The 21,869-nt window shown below is 33.5% G+C and overlaps 2 protein-coding genes across 2 annotated transcripts; one reads left to right on the forward strand and one right to left on the reverse strand.

Moving 5' to 3' along the window:
* Positions 1-2,952: 2,952 nt before the first annotated feature.
* On the forward strand, positions 2,953-4,796 carry jagn (jagunal). The gene is made up of 4 exons (XM_018450232.1): positions 2,953-3,414; positions 3,768-3,909; positions 4,178-4,393; positions 4,575-4,796. Exons 1-4 carry the CDS (start codon positions 3,323-3,325, stop codon positions 4,701-4,703), a joined length of 579 nt encoding a protein of 192 aa, XP_018305734.1. The 5' UTR covers positions 2,953-3,322; the 3' UTR covers positions 4,704-4,796.
* A 1,734-nt stretch (positions 4,797-6,530) lies between these two features.
* Positions 6,531-21,636, reverse strand: LOC108724073 (SPARC related modular calcium binding-like protein magu). The gene is given in 11 exon segments (XM_018450233.1): positions 6,531-7,377; positions 7,599-7,787; positions 7,878-8,043; positions 8,710-8,882; positions 8,978-9,202; positions 11,114-11,200; positions 16,544-16,578; positions 16,580-16,763; positions 16,947-17,321; positions 17,632-17,791; positions 21,190-21,636. Coding segments are annotated over 10 exon segments (1,581 nt in total). The 5' UTR covers positions 21,283-21,636; the 3' UTR covers positions 6,531-7,377; positions 7,599-7,704.
* Positions 21,637-21,869: the final 233 nt, after the last annotated feature.

Raw genomic sequence — 21,869 nt, forward strand, 5'->3', positions numbered from 1 at the left:
AACATCCGGTGCGGATTACGGATTGCGGACTGTATGTGACGGCACCCTTATTGCGCATAGTAATGACGGCACGATTAGCGTAGAGTCCTAGATTTATCAGAGAGGCGCAACCGGCTTAAGTCAGTATGACAAAGGTACTAGGGCGGGTACCAAACATGGCTGACATGCTATGAAAACTGCCTTTAAACTGTCAAACAAGATAAGACAAAGTAATAATATCAAAGTAATAATATCAAATTATATTTAAATGAATCGTATCAATTCTTTAGAGGGAATATTTATGTATTAATAAGTCAGTTGATTAATTGTCATTATAATCGCTTTTGCGTATCACCATAACCTCTTAATTTGCACTGCTGTTAACGGAGTAAAACTTTACTCAATGGTAAAGATTCTCGATAAAATTATTCCTGAAATTAAAAAAAATATTTGCATTACTCAGATAAATAATTCTGTATGACACGTAGAAGAATTTCATATGGTTTAATCTACGGAGTATTCCAACTGTTTGGAATGAAGTAATTTTAAAGTCATTTGTGATTGCTTGTTTGTAAATTAAAACAGAAATGTTTGAAGATAAGATATTGTATAATTGCAGATACGATTGCAGTATTATGTTCTTACATTCAAGAAACATTGAAAAAAATGATAATTGTGAAGCATATATATCTACTGTTAACGAACAAGTAATCAGGGCTTTCTGTATAATACCAGTAATAACAATTTAGTCAGCATGAATACTGTTCAAGAGCAAGAATGAGATAGAGTGAGATAGAATGTATAGGATAAAATGAAATAGAAATATGTCACTAGTACTATAAATGGCTGCCAAGTCATGTGATTGCAACAGCGAATCAGAATGCGTAACATCGGTTGCGCCTCTCTGATAAATCTAGGACTCTACCTAATACATCTTTCTTATTACATCATGGCTGTGTTCGGAAATATCACTCGAGTGCCCTCGCGTATCATCTTATCTTTATTTAACATTGGGCGAGTTCAAGACGGCAAAGCGGCTAGGCGTGCTTACCGAGCGATTGAATATGATTGGTTGGATCTATAAGTAACAACCAATTATGTTCATTTGCTTGGCGAGCAGGTTAGCCGCTTTGTCAACTTGAACGCGCCCATTGATTTCGTTTACACGGCTCGATTTATGCCGAAGTTACAACAGCGATGTTAGGAAACTGGCCAATCACAGTCATTCCATTCTTCAGAGGAATAGCTATGATTGGCTAGTTTCATAATATCGATGTTGTAACTTCGACACTGTCGAAGTGCATGTAAAATCGAGCTGTGTAAACGTAGTAATTGAGTAAACAAGGATAAAACGATATATGGAGGCACTCGGGTGATGTTTCCGAACGTAGCCTTGCTCAGAGGAAAATAGGAAACAGAAGGCACCTAGCGCACCCTTAAGGCCCTTGCACAATGCCAGGCAACAGGCAATAGGAACAGGCAATAGAAATAAGGAATAAGAAATTATCGCCACCAATGCACAATGATGCTATAGCGATAAAAACCAACCAATCAGAACATTCGAATTTTGTCGGCTGCTTCGTAGTGTTCACTTAACCCGAAAGTAATATAGCTCCAAATTCTTGGTGTGAATTAAATGGTATATTTTAAAATTTTGGTTGAAATAGAGTCAGATATAGAAAAAAAATAGAGTCAGATATAAAAAAATAGAATCAGATATATGTATACATATATAAATTCTGTAATATAATTCTGTATAAATATAATTCTGTACTGTATGTGGTTTTATTAGTATAATAAGATTTTCGTTGACATCCTTTTTGTAGATTATTAACTATGGATGACGAAAACATTATGTTATTTCTCTGTGCAATGCAAGTAGCTAGCCTAGCATTGTACTCTGCATGGAAAGCAAAAAAATCTAGGCGCTGGAGGAACAGGCGATGGTGGGTCCGTCCCATCAATACTCGACGCGAACAGTATGGTGACTTCGCAAGTTTGTTTGCAGAATTGAAAGAAGATAACCTTCTTTGGGTTATACGTCTTTCCAAGAAAGTAAGACTATCAAATAACATCCATTTTTGTCTCGTGGGCTTTTTGCTTCCACTCCTCGTCTCTTGTTCCCGCAACTGCCTCTCCTTGCTGAATCGTTGACGAAGACGTAACCAACGATTCTTGCATTCTATAGCTATAATATACACATCAAATATAAATAATTGTAATCATATAATATATGTAAAACGGTGAAGTTTAGAGTTAAATTAAAGTTTACTTACATGTAATATTTAGAGCAGTGGCAATTTCTGTCCATGCATTCTCCTTCATTTCCGCATCTTTATAGTTTTGTACCATTTTATTATAAAGATAAGGGCGAGAACGAACCATATCAATTAATAATTCATCACCATGTTTCATATATGTATTAATTGAGTTTTCATTGGATATATCCAGTCCGTCGTCCAGATACACTTCCTCTTCTTCGTTCTCGAAACGCATCGAATATTCATCATGATCGTGCATATTACAGCTTTTAGATCGCAATTTTAGATCGCAATTAGAGCTTGTGCTACACACACGCGCCACAAATTCGAAAATATAACCTAAGCAATCCGAACGCTGTGATTGGTTGGCAACAGCAATAGGAACAGAATTTCCAACGTGACGAAAATTCTGTGCTATTGCCTGTGTCACGGTCCATTCTGCATTGATACATGGTTTCTGGTATGTTCGAATTCCTTGTTCCTATTGCCTGTTTCTATTAGCTGCGTTCAGCAGACTCAACAGTTTTGCAACCGTTTTATGATTGTCTGCTGAGATAGGACCATTCTTCTAGATCTAAAAGTATGATCCAATTAGCGCGAAGGAAACTTCCAACAGTTGCAAAACAAACGTTCTGCTGAACGCAGCCATTGCCTGTTCCTATTGCCTGTTGCCTGGCATTGTGCAAGGGCCTTTAAGATTCGATTGGTAAGTTGCACCGGCTGCACGAATGTGCACGAGCGTGCATGAGCACGAACTGGTACGAACCCACGAACGATCACGAACCACGACTGCCACGGGCACGAAATTGACACTTTCGCTCTAGTTCGCCCTAGCGCGCTCTCGATACCCTGGCTTACATCGCCCTGGGTACTTTGAGATACTCCGGACCCCCGGACGGTTCCGGAATCACGAGGCCTGCCAAAGCCTGACGAGGCCACTTTGTTTCCCATCTGGCTGCGTAAAGTTTAAAAATAGTTAAATACTCGTTGATCAACCACCGTGCATAAATTGCCTTGGATTTTATTACTCTGTTCGAATGAATCTCGTGTCCGTTTAAAGAAGAGACTGAACCTTACCGATTATGGCTTCGAAAGTTACGCTTTCCCAAGCTCTGGGAACGGATGGGAGCGATTATAATCACCGACAAAAAATCGCGACACACTACCAAGTCAGGTGAGAAAACGCAGAAATTATTTTTTCACGATTTTCACTCATCCAATAATACGATAATATCAATTTACATTTGGTATCTATTTGAACAACTATATATATATTTTTTTTTTGTTTGTTTACGCCAACTATTAATTTATATCACATATATATATATTTTTATGTATGTATCAATGTCAATACTCATTATCGAATAAAAATCCAAATTATAGTCTGTTCTTGAATATTGGATGGGTAAAAGACTTGGAGGTAAAAATTAATTAAATCTGTGTATTACATACAAAATATGAGATATAGAAGGATATCAAAATGTGTACCGGTTTTGTTAAAATTTACAAAAATACACTTGTTTCCAGTGCGACCAACAAATCAAGACTGAAGTATTGTATATTTTTTCACTATCTTTTATTTTTCGTCATGCTCGCCAAACTATCTGCAGACATATTAGATCATCTAGATATATTTATTTTGGAAATCGAGGAGTTACAAGTACCACAGGTATAATAAAATGATATCTTAATATAAATATAAATTTCAATATAATCGTTGTTTATAATTGTGGCTATATTTTAAGCAATTATATACAATATGAAATTTCAATAAAAAACATCTTTGTAGACTAATCTTATAAATCTAACGCGATAAATCATGTACTTTCTGTATATTTTGTCTTTTTCTTTATGTCAAATTTAGATTAGTGATATTGAGTATATGATATGTTGAGTTTTTTAATCATCCAACGAATTTATTTTCCCTTCTATTTCAGCCATTGTGGTGGGAATATATATGGTGCATTAGTCTGTTATTATCTTTTCTCGCTCTTTCTGCGATTAAAAGGAATAGGGTTAAAACACTGCAAAAATATATGATAGGTATCATTCTGTTAGGTTATGGCCCATTAGGTTATGCTATAGTGTATTACTTCAAGGATGTCTGGACATACTTAACTGTAGGCAAATCTGAAGATATTCATTTGTGGCAGGTATGTTTGTTTTTTTTTAATGTCATTAAATATCCTTAACTAAACTTTTTGTTTAAATAAATAAAGATGTGTGCGTATTAATTATATTTGCAAGATTTCCTTTGGAAAAAAGAAATTTTATATTTCTTGTATTTTGTTCTTAAACATAAGACAATCATACTTTTATTATTTTACTTTTCAGAGTCTACCGTATGGTGTACTTTGGTACGCTTTTATTCTTTTAGCTTCACAAGTTCATTGTTTCTCTTTGTACTTTTCTTGGAACCTGCTAATTGCATGGAGAACACGAGGTGCCAAAAGAATGGATTAAACTCTAAAGGCAACTGTAACCATCCACAAATTACATTATGGACATCTATTTTGAATATGACCCACGTTTATTGTTTGTGATAAAAAAAGGATATACAGGGTGTCCCGAATTTAAATGTCTAAACTTCGGAAGCTTGTAGAGGATCGATAAACTAAGAAAAAAGTCCTGTAGAGATTGCTCGTTTTTGCTTTGTTTTGGAGAAAATCGCAAAAAAAGAGACAAAACGTAGTTTTCATTTTTCTACTTTCTCATTACTTATTCACGTTGTATTTATTCACTTGCTTAATGTAGATATTGTTCAAAATGTTGGCCTCTTGCAGCAATGCAAGCATTGTATCTAGTACGGACAGCTCGTGTTGCAGCCAAACACTGATCTGGCGATATTTGGTGCACTGCAGCCTCAATTTGATTTCTCAATTATTCTCTTGAGTTGACTGATGACGAATAAACTTCCTGCTTCAGATTATCATTTCTTAAAGTTCGGTAAATTCTTTGCCGTCGCAATTGTAATGCAGCTGACGCTGGTCTCAGGATTGTTATCAAAGTAGTGCAGGACACGATTTTCTACTTACATATTTGCTCCTAATGGATCTTGATGAATTGAAAATAAGTCGGTCTCTCGCAGCCTATTAAAAGTCATTGTAATGACTCGCCGATCCGGCACTCTTCTGTTTTGAAATCGGCGTACATACTCTCGCACCGCCTTCGTAGCATTACCGTCGCAGAAATCATACACGAAAACTATGTCAGCATAGTCAACGTTAGAATATGTATGCGGCATATTGTGACAAATTTAATTCACTCAATAGCTTCTGACGAGTAACTGACGAATTTATAGGAGAAAGGCAGAAATATAAACAAACAAAAAAAGTTTTCACTTGAAAACCGAATTATTATTTAATAATAAGCTTGAAAGATCGCTTATGTTAAATACATTAAGAAGCGCCAATAACGGTCATTAAGATGTTGAAAGATCTGAAATATTAATAATCCCCCCAAAATTTCCAATTTAAAAACTGTAATAAACTTATTGCGAAAAATAATGCCTCGGCCGGGAGTTGAACCTGAGATCCGGGTTCGACTCCCGACCGAGGCATTATTTTTCGCAATAAGTTTATTACAGTTTTTAAGTTGGGAATTTGGGGGGATTATTAATATTTCAGATTTGATTGCGTTGAAAGTCCGACAACCATATCGGCACGCAATTATAATTTCTGAAAATTAATTCATCTAAAAATGAATTTAAAATAGTTTAACATCTTAACGAATTATTATTGTTTTCGTGCACGATTTTAGCGACGATAATACTTCAGAGGCAGTACAGGAACGAAACAACTACGTTTACGTTTTTTATGATTTTCTCCAAAACGAAGCAAAAACGAGCATATCTCTACAGGATTTTTTTTCTTAGTTTATCGATCCTCTACACGTTCCCGAAGTTTAGACATTTAAATTCGAGACACCCTGTATAATTGTTGTACAAGAAACAGCACCCAGACTTTGTAAAAACTATACGTGAGAGATGTATATAAAGATGTATGAAAGAGTATCACTGTACTCAACATGTATATATGAAAATACACCGACGCACAAATTAAGTTTATATTTTTTCAAACGTTGGACTTTTTGTGCCACGATTCCTATTTGCCATCTCTGTGACATGTAGCAAATATTCTAAGTTTATTTTTAAAAACTCCATATCTCAACGCGTAGGTTGTGTGGAGTATCATATGTTCATAAAAGAATATCTATCTATGAATAAAGTACATTACATTTTTCTGAATTACAAATCTACACTTTCGTAAACTAGAAATGTGTAAACGCTTGAATAAATGATTTTTTTTGTGATTAAAGAGGAAATGGATAAAGACATGATATAACAAAAGTTCAATATTGAGAAAATTGCTATAAAAATTACTTTATTGTACATCTTTTTCTAAATTGAATTTGTTTTCAGTATAAGATAGCTTAATTATGTAAGGCTCCTGAGTAGTCACAGCGGCCATATTGGAATCGTGATGTCATAAGCGAGAAATGACACGTTGATTGTTCTTGCGTGCCATTTGTAAATAAAGAGAAATTGGATGAAACGAAATGATGAGATCGCTTTAAAAAAATTGTGAAAATTGAAGAAGACTCCTTACCTCCTCTTACAGTCAATAAATAATCATAAAAGGCACGTAAAGTGAAGGCTTTTTCGACAGAAAACATACGATTTGACAGCTGTTGAAGGTAGTGAAAAATATGCTTTTACGTATAAAAAATTCCAGGATAACTTGAGTCTTCATCGATTTTTACGATTTTCATAAGTATGAGACAAGTCACAGTTTCACATATAAGCACATAATAACAAAATGGTACGCAAGAAAAAATTTTAACGTCAACACGTTACTTTTCACGCCTATAAGTTCAGCCATTTATTGTGACGAGGCTTTGTACACATAGACATAAGCATGCGCTGGATGCGCCGAGAGCACATGTACATGAGCTCGTACTTGTGTGTGTGGGGCTACCGGTTTCGCCAGGCCGCCGTCTGATTCTGTGTCGCCACCGTCAATGCAGAATTCTTGGCTGAATACTCAGGAGCCTTATTACTTTTATGGACTAGGTGATACACAAGAGTACACACATACTGATTGTACAGTGTTGACAATTACCAGTATGAGAAAACTGCCTGTAAGTATTTTGTGAAATGCCAACATTTAAATTTTCAGAAAAGCCAAAAAAGAATGTAAGCCGTTACTTAAATAACATAAAAGATTACTTTTAAATTGGAAATTCTAAAAATTCTAAGAATTTTAAATATAAGAATTTGCGAAAAGAATTGCTAAAATTTAAAACTTGAAAATTAATGAAATGCCAAAGAAATATTATTACATTGAAAAGATGGCTTACGGTGATTCCAGGAATTCCTGCAGTCGTACTTATGTTAATGCTTAATGAGAAAAAAGAGACGAGTGTCTCTTTATGGGATAGCGAACACAAATTATCACATAATGTGCTAGTCATCATCGTTGAGAAACTGATCTAGTGGATTTGGACCTATTCTTTTCGGTGTAGTTAATGGTTTCTCCGGGTCGTTAGCTGAAATGCCCATTAAAACTTTACAATCGTTATATATACAAAACAAAAGTAAAGTAAAAGATATAATGTTATATATATATATATATATACCTATTGTTGGACGCTGAGCATTGAGACAGCTTAGCCATTCTGTCATACTGATCCTTCTATCATTGTTGATGTCACAATATCTCGGTAATTTTTTACCACATCTCCGGAGTTGTCTGTTATTCGCTACCATTGTGCGAAAATTTTTCCACTCTTTTTTTTCTAAAACCTATATGTGTAAATACATGTATATGTATATTCACGCGCGATAGAATAAAGCTTAGAGAAAGTAATCAAGAAACGTTTATTTCAATTAAAAAACCAATAAGCAGAATCTAGGGGAAAAAAGGAAATCTCTTATTTATTTTACACATACTTTTAGAATTATATGTATATCGTACGGAATGCTAGAGATCCGGGCTCGACTCTCGGTTGAGGTAATATTTTTCGCAAAATTAATTTAAAGATTTTAATGTTATTCAGCATTATTAAGATCGTTCTAAGATACGTAAGAGCATCGAATTATTAAATTGTCAATTTAATTCGTGATATTACTGCGGTAATTCAGTAGAGTTCGTGTTTCTCAAGACTGAAAAATTATTTCGGCGCGCAGTTTAAAGGACTACATACATATATAATATATAAATTCTTCACCCGGAATTATCTAAACCATTAAAGGTATTTATTTCCTATAGGTTGTGTTCTCACATATACGGTCCTATAGATTTAATATTATATATGCGATTAATTGAAAAGTTTTACTAGTATTTTTATGTTAAACTCCGAATATAAATAATGATATATCATGTTACACTTATTATATATGTATATATATGTAATATCTCCTTTAATAGATATTAACGAGAGAAAAGTACGATTGTCTTTCGTCGAATACCTTATTTTTGTTCTTATCAAGCATTACAAAATGCCAAGTTGCTATTCTTTCCTCCTTAGAAGCCTGCCATTTAACGGTAGTTTCATTAGAATCGATGTTGGAAGCTTCCATTTTTTCTTGCATAAGAGTCATCAGATCTCGAAGGAATAATTGTTTTTTTAGTTCTGGACATCCTATAAACGTTAAAGAATTATTATTTGATTTGAAATTTATAATAATACACACAACGTGAGTAATTTTCAAGAAAAAATACTTTTATTTTAATTACCTTTCATAGGTCTGCTAGGAGTCGGAACTGGATTACAATTCGGTGTACGATCCTTCGAGGATGTCCCTGGTATTGGCTTACCTGTATCTTGATACACACACCAACAATAACCCGAGTAGCATTGCACTCGATGATACCTTCCATCTGACATGCATTGTGGAACGTACAAATTTTCTCGCTTCTGATCTTCCAACACTGATCTTCTATCCGATATGCAATCATTTGCTGTAAAAGAAAAAGAAATAAATTAATAAATGGATCAATTATATATATAAAAATTTGTAAAAAATTCGCTGTCTGACAATAATAAGAAAATTAATGTAGGATAATCCAAAGAGAAAAGTGTAAACAAAAAAATTTTTGAAACTAATTATAAAACAAATATTCGACTAACAAGATAAGAGATCCGACAGTAAAGTTCGAACGTGCAATGAAAATGCCAGTATGAATTTTATTATCGAATTGAGGAAGAAGAAAATACTATTATATGCCATCTCTTTTCAATACTTTTAATAGCATATAGGTACATTAGTGAATAGAGATACTATACACATCTAAAGATATTACAACATGATTTTCTTGTAATGTCATACTTTTAATTTATTTTGGCTAATTGTCGGCTATTTTTAACAAAACTGCATGGGTGCCTCAGGGATACGCGACTCCTCTTTACAATTCTACCAACAAAGCAAATCAAACGATATAACGGGCTATTAATAGTTGCGATTATTATTCTTAATGGAGTGCCTAGCTTATGAATCTTCAGAGTCTCATATCACAGTAGAATTTCCTTCATCAGCTTTCGTGAACAATTAATGTATTTGGATGTCTTTTATAAATTTTTATGTGTAAAAAAAAGAAAGATTGAGTTTAAATTCTTCAAAAAAATCGCATTACAGATAAATGTCGATATACTTAAACATCTTTTATACCACAATCAAAATCATTTTCTCTTTATTTAGTTGCCGAGATGTACATATTCGTAAAAAAGTGTCTGATTATGTCACCAAATATTGAGTGAAATAATTTCAACTAAATGTTGAGGTAATATAACTAAATATTTATAAAGATAAAATTATGTTTTTAGTTATATTACCTCAACATTTAGTTGAAATTATTTACTCAATATTTGATATAGCTATATAACTTAATTAGACTCTTTTTTTTAGTATATCCATATATTTTCCAAAAAACTAAAACATGAAGAGTAAAAGCCCCTTATTATGAGATAGACGCCTAATATGAGATATAGCAGCGTTTTTGCTAAACTAATATAAACACTATCTATTAATTCCAAGAATTTATTGCTCTTGGATTGAAAACTATTTAGTGGAAAATTCATTATTAGATCATGCCTGTAGTCGTTGTAAAAAAGATTTTAGAATTCGGAAGTCTTCAAATTTCATTGAGATGAGCCTTTAAACTTTGTTTGTTATTTAATAAGTAAATATTTGGCAATACATTCTTGTAGTGATAGAGTAAGATCGTACTAATAGAAAAATACGAATACGGGATATGTGTTGAATTGCTTAATTACAGAAGTTAGATTTGATAACCGTAAAACCGTACGTAAGGCGTGGAAATCGTAATATAAGATACCCAAGGTATTTCTAATATGAAATAACCTATGTTTCTATAATCACAGTGAAAATCATTGCTAAAGTATGCGTTATTGTACAATAATAAAAAGGACAACCGAAATGAATATCGAGTGCCTGTTTCTACGATGCTTGATTCCAACCTGAAGACGAATTCTGGATATAATGCATCGCATGCTCATTTTGCGTGCACACTGGTTATGTTCGTATTTTAGAAACATTAAATAAAATTTTTTAATTGCAATACCGATGTACTTTGCGTTTTATTATCGATTTCTTGGGGGATCTCGTATTAGGAACACAATTTTTTGATTTTGTGATTTGCTCACTTTTAACATTTTTTAATTAAAAAAAAAATAGAATTTGAATTAAATTTTACATAACATTATCTTAAAGGTTATTAAATTCCCTTCAAAATGACCTATTACTTTTTTAAATTCTGCCCATATACTTCCAGCATTTATCCAAAATGAACTCAGTATCTCATAATAGGGGCCTTTCCTCTACCTGTGTTATAATGACAAATTGTGGAACTTACCATCGCTTTCCTCCTTAGTATCCGAATGATCATTGTTAAACGGTAGAGATTGAATAGGACTACCAATGGCTGGACTACCTTTCAAAACTAAGAAAATACATAAATTTGTTACAAGTTTACTCTTTCTACATATTTAAATTTTAAGGATAGGAAAGCCACTATAGTGGCGTTAAAATAGAGTTACATTTGAGGCAAAGACTATAATGAAATAATAAATTATAATAAATCTTACTCACAAGGAAAGATATACTACAAGATTTTTTAAATAGACTCCCACCCTCTAAAGGTTAATATGAAACGAGAAAATTAATTGATTTTCTTCTTTACTTGCTTTTCTCCTTTCTTTTCTCCCCCCTCACTCTCTCTCTCTCTCTCTCTCTCTCTCTCTCTTTCAAATTGTCAAAGAAAAAATACTCTTTATACTCTTTTAAATATTATACGGCACATTTTGAGGAAAGTCGTGGTTTATTATTAAATGTTATAATATATTAATTTGATAATAAATATAATTACTTTCAATATAAAATAAATATCCAATTAATAACAAAGGAGATAAAAATATGTATAACTGATCGAGATGCGCGTTAAATATTGATATAAATATTATAAATTAGATGTGATGTAAATAGTATTTGTATTAGTCTGTAATTCATATAAAAAAAAACTTTTCTGATAAAAAAAGAAAATTGTTTGGTTCGTAAAAATCGCTATTAAAAATGACAAGAAGTTTTAATAAAGTTGAACTTTGAAGAGTTGCGTCATTAGAAATAGATTTTTTCGATGAAAGAAGCGTGTGCAGTGCTTTCGATGCTTTCGAAGGATGCAAAGACTAGAACTCACTTTGGTCCTTTGAGTCTCAAGGACCGATCGGTACACGATCGTCTGCGAGATTCAGCGATAAGAAAAAACAAACGTAAATGATGATAGTGATCATATCACTCATTGTCAGCCGACTATATGTATCTTATCCATACATATACAAGATGGTCCATTTAAATTGAACATCTTGAATATTTCGCTTGTTTTTGATAATACGAAAGAATATTTCAAATGAAAGTGGTACGGTTTGAGAGGGACATATTCTGGTCACGTTGTATTTTTTTTCTAGGTGGAGGTACTAAAAAGATGTTATCTCCACTTTTATGGCCGATTACATATATGATTTTTTTTTACATAATATGATTCCTCTATTTCGTATAACAAATCAAACTAACCAAGTTTTAATTCTGGCATTTATATTCTCGATATGGGGGATCTCACCATGACAAGTTAATATTTGTTACATTTTATATATGTGAGTTTATGTTGTCTCTGAAGAAGGCTCAAAAATGAGCCGAAACGTGTAAGCGCGTTTAGTAAAATAAAGAAGTTTTACGCTTTATATATAGTCGATTATTTGCGCAACGTCTTCCGCGCTTGACTCCTATTGCCCATGTTCTTTCTTAGTTCTTATGATTCCTCTAATTATTCTGCATATAAAAGGCATATCAAGATAGAGATGTCAAAAAATCAATATATAGTTCACGAGATATTTTTTTCCGGCCAACACGTATATTGACATGAAATATTAGAGGAAGGTCACCGATATTGACATAAGTCTCCTAAAGCGACATCCAGTAGCGCGTTAACCTATGGGCTTTTGGGGCTTGAGCCCTAGGGCGCCAAAGTGCCAGGGGCGCCTGGGAGCACCACAATTTAAAAAATGAAAAAAAATTAAGTTATTTAAACAAGTGCATTTGTAATTTTTGCAATTTGTAAAAAATCATAGTTGATAAATAGCTTCTGTTGTTAATAATATACGTATGTACTTTCGTTATCGTTATAACTCCGTAAAGTTTTTTTATTGTAGTGAAAAAACTGCGGAATGGCGTTATAACGATAACGAAACTTGTTAAGAGTAACAGAGTAGTCCTGCACTGTTTTGTAAGAACGATGTGGCAATGACGTAGCAATATTGTGTTCATGATGGTAGCAATAATAAAGGGTTGGGATAATCGGTTTTAAAAAAGAAGTTGGTACTATTACACGTTACTTTTGAAAAGTGATCTTCGCAACGCCGACACTATCGGTTCTGTCATTTCTGTCATGGAAAATTAGGACGTCACCACCCCCTAAAAAAAGATCAGAAAATCATGGAAGTAGTGCCCTATGAAGGGGGCGCTTAGAGATCACAAGCCCCTGGGCACAAATTTTGTTAACGCGGCTCTGGCGACATCCCTTTATTTCTTAGAAACTAACCTTTGCACCTTATTAATACTAATAAAAACGTGATCTGTTTAGCTAATTAAAGAAGTACAAACTCATAATTCATATATTTGTGGCTTATTTCTATACCATATCAGCTAAAAACAAATTCTATGAATTCGAGAAGAAAATTCTTACAGTGTTCTTTTGCAAATTGCGTAATTAAAATAATAGTGACTGTATTATTGATAATATTATGTTATTTTAAATGTTTATAGTTTCATAAATTAGTTTTTCTTACAGAATAGGATATATCTTTATTTATAGAATAAGAATGTTGGCATTATTACCTACTATGTCAGTTTTGGAACTCATTTTTGCATAACTTATGAAAAATTTAATTATTACAAAATTGCAAACAGTATTATAAAAACTGCTTATACTATCTGATAGAAGACACTTTTTAGTTTGTATTTATGTTTTTGAAGTTGCATTTTTATCTTTTGTTTAAGAAATATTGTCTAAAAACACAAAGTGGTATGTCGGTATTGGTGACCTTCCTCTAAGTATCTCGTATATATTATTTTTTTACAAACCGTACTTCAATACTTTTATGAATGGAATAATAATAAGAAGAATTAATTGGTGTAAAGAAAACAGTTGCTTATTTGAAAAATTATACATTTTGCTTACATATATTTTTTTCAAGCAACTTTGTATATATTTTCTTTACATCAATTCATGATTCATCTCATTATTCTATTCATAAAAATATTCAGGTGCGATTGTTTTAAAAAAAATTACTAGTTTGACGAAATATTTAATATTTCATGTCAATATGTTCCAGAATAAAGTAGATATATATTTCTTTCTTTAGAAATTTTTGCTTTACTCATTTAAATGCTACAAATGGACTTTGCTACGATTTGACTAGCTCATCGAAAAATAACACAGAGAAATTTATGCAGCGATTTACACGGTACATATTAGACAGTCATAAATAGCAAATAATCATTGTCGTCATGACGCATGGGCGAGAATTTAGCTCGTACATGCATGAGGTCAATTACTTCAATTCCTTAGCAGCCGGTCGCACGCGTGCATTTGTGTAGGCAACTTCCGGCAGGATTCACGAATATTAAACTAGTCGACACAACAGAGTACATACATATGGTCCTTGACACGCGTGACCGGGCGACGCGGCGTGACATCCTGTTGCAGACAGCAGTATCATCGTTAATTTAAGTCACGATTTAGATGCCAAAATGACATTTCTCCTCTGTCTGATTACACTCATCAGAGAAATAACGAGAATTATCCTTTTTTTCTCTTTTGTTCGGTTCAACTGTTCGTCTCAATTAAGAGAGTGCCACACAAAATTTTTATCTATAAAATATTTTTCAACATGTTTTGTATACATATCAATCTCGATACACGTGATACCTTCCAAATCAAACGTACAGAATGGAATATAAGAGAGAATAACATCTCAATTGTTCCTAAATGTGATTTTTCGATATGCTTAATTCTCTATCGCACTCTGGACCGCTCGAATATAATCGGAGAAGATAAGGAGGAAGGCACGAAAACTAATTAGTAAAATCAAAATAGATTTAAATGTGAAAGTTTTAAAAGGTAAAGTCAGCTCCCTTTATAGTCAGAGGAATGTTAACTAGAAAACAATTTGTAAAGTAAATTCTTTTCACTAACAATCGACTTAGGTCGGAATCAGACTACGCATTGAAGATTGAGATTGAAGATTGAAGAAATTTGACCAATAAGGACAAAGAAATTTTAGCTTCTTTTGTTTCGATTGGTTAAATTTCAATTTTTTCAATCTTCAATCTCAATCTTCAATGCGTAGTCTGATTCCGGCCTTATTAATGGCTCTACTGAATAAGCTTCAGAATCTTGGACACATAAATATATACATGTATATATGCTAATATTTTTGAAAAAATGTTCCGCACAATTAAGTATAATATCAGCTTTTTACACAATTTTGAATCTCGTTCGAAATTAGAACACTTGAAGCCTGCATATATAAGCGAGAATTCACTTTTTTCACTTTATAATTGCGTTCTGTTTTCATTGCACTGAAATACTGAAAATTTATAATATAGGTACGTAACGTGAACTATAAATTTTCAATATTCGCAGTAATTAAATAACAGAACGCAGACTATGTAAAGGCATACAAAAAAACTCAAGCAGTAAGATGCGTAAACAAATAATTAACATTTTGGATTTACTGCTACTTACATTATTGCCTTACGTCTCTATTTTGGCTTGTCGATTCGCTTACTACTTTATATTTTTTTTTTTGTATGCCGTAGCCTTTAGTCTATGTCTATGAAAGTCAAAGAGTCGCTATGAATGAGAATTTGGTTTCCAATAAAAAAAAAAATCTATGTAAGTGGCACAGCAATAAACGATATAAGGCAGCATGAATACAGAAACTAACAAGGGACATGACCCAAGTGTCCAGCGTCGATTGTTTTCTCCTTGAAATATGTTATTAAAGTATTAAAATCTAAGAGATATGTGGATGTACATTATATTAGCTTCAAGTTTTAGTCTTAAGAAATAGTCAAAAGATTATAGCTAAAGTTTTTCTCAGTTTTCGAAAACTTTACTACATCAAAAAACATTTTAAACAAGACTTACTCAAGTTTGACTGTAAGACTACCAAAAATAAAAAAATATGTTTAACTGTATTCTTGATCTTTTTTTACTTTTATATCTTTCGAAAAGACATCTCCTACGTTTCCATATGTTTCTTTTCAAGTTGCGTAGACTCCATCACAAGTGTATATATAAATTATTCTTATTTAAAGATTAAAAAAATTCATCTTTCCCCGACGTACACTGTGTACTTTTATTTAGACAGTTAATATTTTAAGTTTTAGTTTTAAAAAATTTTCGTTTTATACAATAAATACTTATTTATTTATTTAAATATTAATATTGTAATAATATTTAACATTTACATGATATACATATGTATATACAATGTTTAAATAATAATATTGTATGTATACATATATATAAGTATAGGCACTTATACAAAAGCAACTATATCCAAAAATATAAAAAGAAAATTAGATACAGGAACCCCGGCCGGGTTCCCTCTTAGCTCCTTGGTTACGAATTGAACATTTTAAAAATGTGCTCTATGCTGAGCCATTGCTCAACAAACTAAACACTTAATTAAAAGAAGATACGTATGATATGTATGTAACTTACGAGTGAAATCATTGGCAAGACAAGCACCCCATTCCAGATAGTTTTAAATCCCGATTTAGGTCGCACGTGCGAGCAAATGTGCGTGCGCACTTCTTCGGTCTTACCGCCTTCTTGGCGAGTCTTCTGAGCTCCTTGTACTCTGTCTTATCTAAGTAGCCGTCCGCGTTCTGGTCCAGCTTAAGAAATTTCCACGACAACACCCGTTCAACATTCTTATCATCTATCAACAGGAAAACAAAATGCACTTGGTCATACGATTATATATTATATTACGTACAATTTGAATTATTATTTTTTAAAGTTACAAGCTCGCTTCTGAGGGCTCCCAATTGATCGGATTAATCATATTAATCGAAAGACCGCGATTAACCGCATTCTTATAACGATTGCTCGTGTCATTTACCCTCAGCGGATATATTAGTCCGTCTGTATTCAATTTTGAAGTTCTCGATGAGGTTTCCATTGAATTTGGACTTTTCGGTACGATCGCAGGTATTTCGATGCCTATTGCTGACATACTGCCTACGTTGTTTCCTAGTCGGTGAGCGTCGCCTTTGGCCGCTCCTAGTAGAAGCAGCAGATCTGGAACCGGCTTTCAAACATCTTGGTTTTTTATATCTTACCGTTGTATCGGGCAACGGCCGGCCTTGCGGCGTTACACACCAACAATACTCGGTCTCTGCGTGACACTGAACTGGCGCGTACGTTCCATCGTCTCGGCAGGCAGGCCGTACGCCATGTCGAGCGGTCAATCTTGCTGAGAAGCACGCCGGTGTCTCTGAATAAAAGTTGTGCAAAGTCTCATCACTTGTTCATCTATTGTACATGTGTGATCAGTCACGACTGCAGATGTTTAACAAGAAGTAGATATTCTTAATTTTGATTTTGATATCTAATAAGCAACTGAGAATCTACTGCAATTTGAGAGATTGAGAGAAAGAAAGAGAGAGAGAGAGAGAGAAAGAAAAGCAGCTGAAAGAGAAGCAAAACGTAGACTGTAACTCCGGCTCCTCAGCCCCTAGAAAAATTCCAGATTTTTCACGGATACAAACTTTTGTGTGCGTACGACGTGAAACAGAGATACAAACCTGGACAAGGTCCAGTGTGTTTGATGAGGACAGATACGCCTTGACATTGCTTAGAAATGACTTGACATTGATTGGAGTACGTGACTCCATCACTTCCGCACACTGGTGTGCTTCCACCACCATTCATTGTGCATTCAGCTATTCTTTTCCTACATTCCTCCTGTAATAAAGGAAAATTTCACGTGTTCTGAAAATACTGATGATTCCATTTTTTCTACAACGAGACATAGGCGCGAGAAGAGAATATTCTTATTGTCAAATAACTGGACGCACACGACCGACATTTTTTGTTCATACAAGGAATTAAATATTGTATTCCTTACATGCGACTGTGTAAATGGACTTTGCTTTAACAGAATTTTGAAAGATCTTATGAATTACGGATTTATATCCCTCTAATTAAGGCTGCGTTCGGAAACATCACCCGGGTGCCCTCGTGTGTATCATCTTGTCCTTATTTAACATTGGTGAACAACAAGGATAAAACGATATACGGGAGCACTTGGGTGATTTTTCTAAACGCAGTCCTACATGAGAGATATATATAATAAAATAGTTTGAAATTTGCCATAAGAAAACCTATATGATTTCTTCTGGCAAATTTCAAATTTTTTAACATCAGATATCCGTCAATAGGCTCTAAAATTAAATTTAAATTATAGATTTCATATGCCTATAATAATAAACAAAATTCATAATTATTTCAGTTTCGATGTCGGCCATTACAGATTACAAATGTTGGATATAGATGCTAATAACGGTTTTAACACACGTATGATTAACGTACTTGTCAAACTTGTTGCACACACTTGTTATACATGCGTGCTATAATGTATGTATGTATAACAATATGTATATAAGTATATATATATATACATATGCACGTTAAAATCGTCTAATTGTACAATACATATATTCGTTAAATGATGTATGATTACTCGTACAATGTGACTGGCGGAAACCTCGACGGGAAGGGAATAGTTACTCGGTATGATTACTTGGTCGCCTTTTATCAGAATTAATTTGATAAGGAAGAAACGAATGGCGACGATATAGAGGAAAATGATTTTCTCTTTAACCACTGCATCAGGAATCAACCCGATCAATTTCTTATTCGCACACGTGTACAAAAAATCTCGCATTCTCTCATACAATTTCGAAAACGACTCATCGTTGCGTAAGAATGTTTAACTTTTTAGTTATTGTGCGGCACTTTCTCATTTGAATAACGACGTGTCTTATATATTGTTTGTAAAATTTTTATAAACTCAAACGTTATCTTTCTATTCTTTTCTCTTTTTCTTCTTGCGACTTGCTTAATGCTATTTCTTTTTACACATCGGCATAACACATCAGTGAATTTACAATTTATTTACAGTTGAAACATGTGTATATAGTCCAAATTATCTTCTTCGAGACAATTTGCTGCATTGATAATTAAATGTGTTTTTCAATTACAAATCTTTTACATGTCTGAAAAGCCTGTAATTTATTATATAATTTCTTCGATTGTTTATTTCTCTTACAATTATAAATATGTAGAGTCCGACCAAAATTTCGGTTTCGATTTCGGTCAGTTTCGATAAAAAATCAGAGTTTCGGTTTGATTTCGATTTCGGTCGAAATTAAGAGAAAATTTCGATGGGAAACCGAAACTGTGCAAGTTGCAACGTGCTGGTGAACATTCAAAAAACAACTGTCCGATTTTAATTATTATTAACTCGTTGATTAAGCTTAAGACAATTTGAGTACAAACTTTGATGTGATCGTAATAATAAATGTGATTTGATTTCTTTAAAAATTGAGGCTGCAATATTATTATATTATTATAGTTAAATATTTTAATAAAATCTTATTTTTTATAGAGTACATAAATTTGTCATGATATTTCTGAAAATCATACGGTCTCTGTACAATTAATTCAAAAATGTCGATTCGACTCCAAGAAAAATGTAAATCTGTTAGTTGTCCTTTCTCTTTTTTTTTTTTAGTAAGACGTATCTAAGTTTCGGTTTCGGTTTCGTTTTCGGTCGAAATTGAATGACAATCGAATATTCGTTTTCGGTTTCGGCCGGAAGTCAAAATGTGGTTTCGGTCGGACTCTATACATATGGTAGCAGTAAATATGATCGTAATTATCATCTAAGGCCAATATTATGTGTCCGATTTTTGTCGTACGACAAATTTTTCAAGCATGTCGATTGGCTGTAGGACAAAGAGGTCCGAGATCCTCTCTGTCTTGCAGCCAATTAACACGTTTGAAAAATTCGTCAAAAATCTTATTTTTTATAGAGTACATAAATTTGTCATGATATTTCTGAAAATCATACGGTCTCTGTACAATTAATTCAAAAATGTCGATTCGACTCCAAGAAAAATGTAAATCTGTTAGTTGTCCTTTCTCTTTTTTTTTTTTAGTAAGACGTATCTAAGTTTCGGTTTCGGTTTCGTTTTCGGTCGAAATTGAATGACAATCGAATATTCGTTTTCGGTTTCGGCCGGAAGTCAAAATGTGGTTTCGGTCGGACTCTATACATATGGTAGCAGTAAATATGATCGTAATTATCATCTAAGGCCAATATTATGTGTCCGATTTTTGTCGTACGACAAATTTTTCAAGCATGTCGATTGGCTGTAGGACAAAGAGGTCCGAGATCCTCTCTGTCTTGCAGCCAATTAACACGTTTGAAAAATTCGTCATACGACAAAAAACGGACGTATGTAATATTGGCCTAAGGCCTAAAACATAAATTGAAAGCGTGAATCTTATAGGTTTTCTTCCTCGTTTCATGTTGCAGCGCGAAATTCGCGCCATTCGACAGCGGAATTGGTATAATTGCTAAATTGATATAATTGTTAAGAACAGTGAAAGTTTCTCTATCTCAAGTTTCATCTTTCAAATATTATATATATAACATATTTTATTATATTATTATTTTAGTATTTTATTTCTTACAATCTTTCTTAACTTATAACACACTTTACATTTAAAATTTTATTTTAAAACTTGAAATTTAAAAAATATTTTGCGAAAAATTTCTCTTTCTCTCTCTCTCTCTTTAGTTTATTCTATAATAAGATATTCTATTATTTTACTAGTTTATTATAGATATTAGTAGGCATTAATGAAAAAATCAGAAAAGAATAAAATGCAAAAATTTACACTCTGCTGTGTGTCTGTAAATTGTACAAAAAACAAATTATTAACAAAAGTTGCAAGCAGCAAGTAGCAATTATAGTATATAGATATATTGGTAATGCTGTTTGGTAAGCGAAAATCGACAAATCAGCACCATTGTTATACATTGTAAGGCATTATTATACTCTGTGAGAGAAAGAGAGATATAGAAATAGAGATAGAAATGGAGAGAGAGAAAGAGAGAGAATGCATGTTTCAGGCTTGCGCGTCTCGTTGCAGCTTGCAGCATTATCAACAATTATTTCAATTGTCGAACGCAATGGTGGCCAAAGACCGGTGTAATATTTAAAATAAAATCTCTTGAAAATTTCTCAAATTTTTCAAACGTGAAAGTAATCAAGTAAAAATCTCTCGAATACCTTAGCCGATGTAACAGTATTAGCTAGCGCAGCATCAAGATCGAGGATGAACAACAAGAATACTGCAATGGCTCGTATCGTCGGGAACACCATCGTGTTCTCTCCAGTATTCTGAATGCGTTTCTTAGAAAACGATGAAAGAACGGAGGAACTTGTCTGGAAAACACGCCCGCGCGCAACACTTTACACACATACACTCGCTACATTCCCATGTTCCCAGCATACAACGCATTCCTGTTTATCTGTCTTTTTATTCGAACGGCGGTATATTCCACGAGACTCATTAGTTTTCCGATCGATGATCTTCCGAGTTTTTTATCGATGAATTTCAGAACGCGCGAAAAAAGGAACACCGTTGAAATAATAAGGTTTCTTTTAGGAGAAGGCGTAAAACATGCTACGACCTACACTCTATAGCGACCATGCAACCGTAGCGAATGCTGCGGATCAACTGGCACTGCTTCTTGCCACTTGTCAGCCCGCGCGCTGGAGCAACCGAGCAACCGAGCAACCTCTGCTACTGCCGACTGCGTTGCTGTTGCTCTTCTAACCATTGCACTTCCAACGCTGCAGAATCGACCTGCAGGCTCCGATCCCAGCTATCCTCGATCCTTATCGGAATTATCGGAAATAAGGACGCATAAGATTTTTATATACTTACATATATACTCCCCATGCAC

This window comes from Mycetomoellerius zeteki, unplaced genomic scaffold (genome assembly GCF_001594055.1).
Source record: "Mycetomoellerius zeteki isolate Tzet28-1 unplaced genomic scaffold, Tzet1.0 scaffold271, whole genome shotgun sequence".
Taxonomy (NCBI): Eukaryota; Metazoa; Arthropoda; class Insecta; order Hymenoptera; family Formicidae; genus Mycetomoellerius; species Mycetomoellerius zeteki.

Bases quoted from the DNA above. Each gene is read 5' to 3' on its own strand.
- jagn (XM_018450232.1), top strand. From the start codon at position 3,323: ATGGCTTCGAAAGTTACGCTTTCCCAAGCTCTGGGAACGGATGGGAGC. The intron at 3,910-4,177 runs GTATAATAAAAT...CTTCTATTTCAG, and splicing joins AGGAGTTACAAGTACCACAG to CCATTGTGGTGGGAATATAT. The intron at 4,394-4,574 runs GTATGTTTGTTT...TTTACTTTTCAG, and splicing joins AAGATATTCATTTGTGGCAG to AGTCTACCGTATGGTGTACT.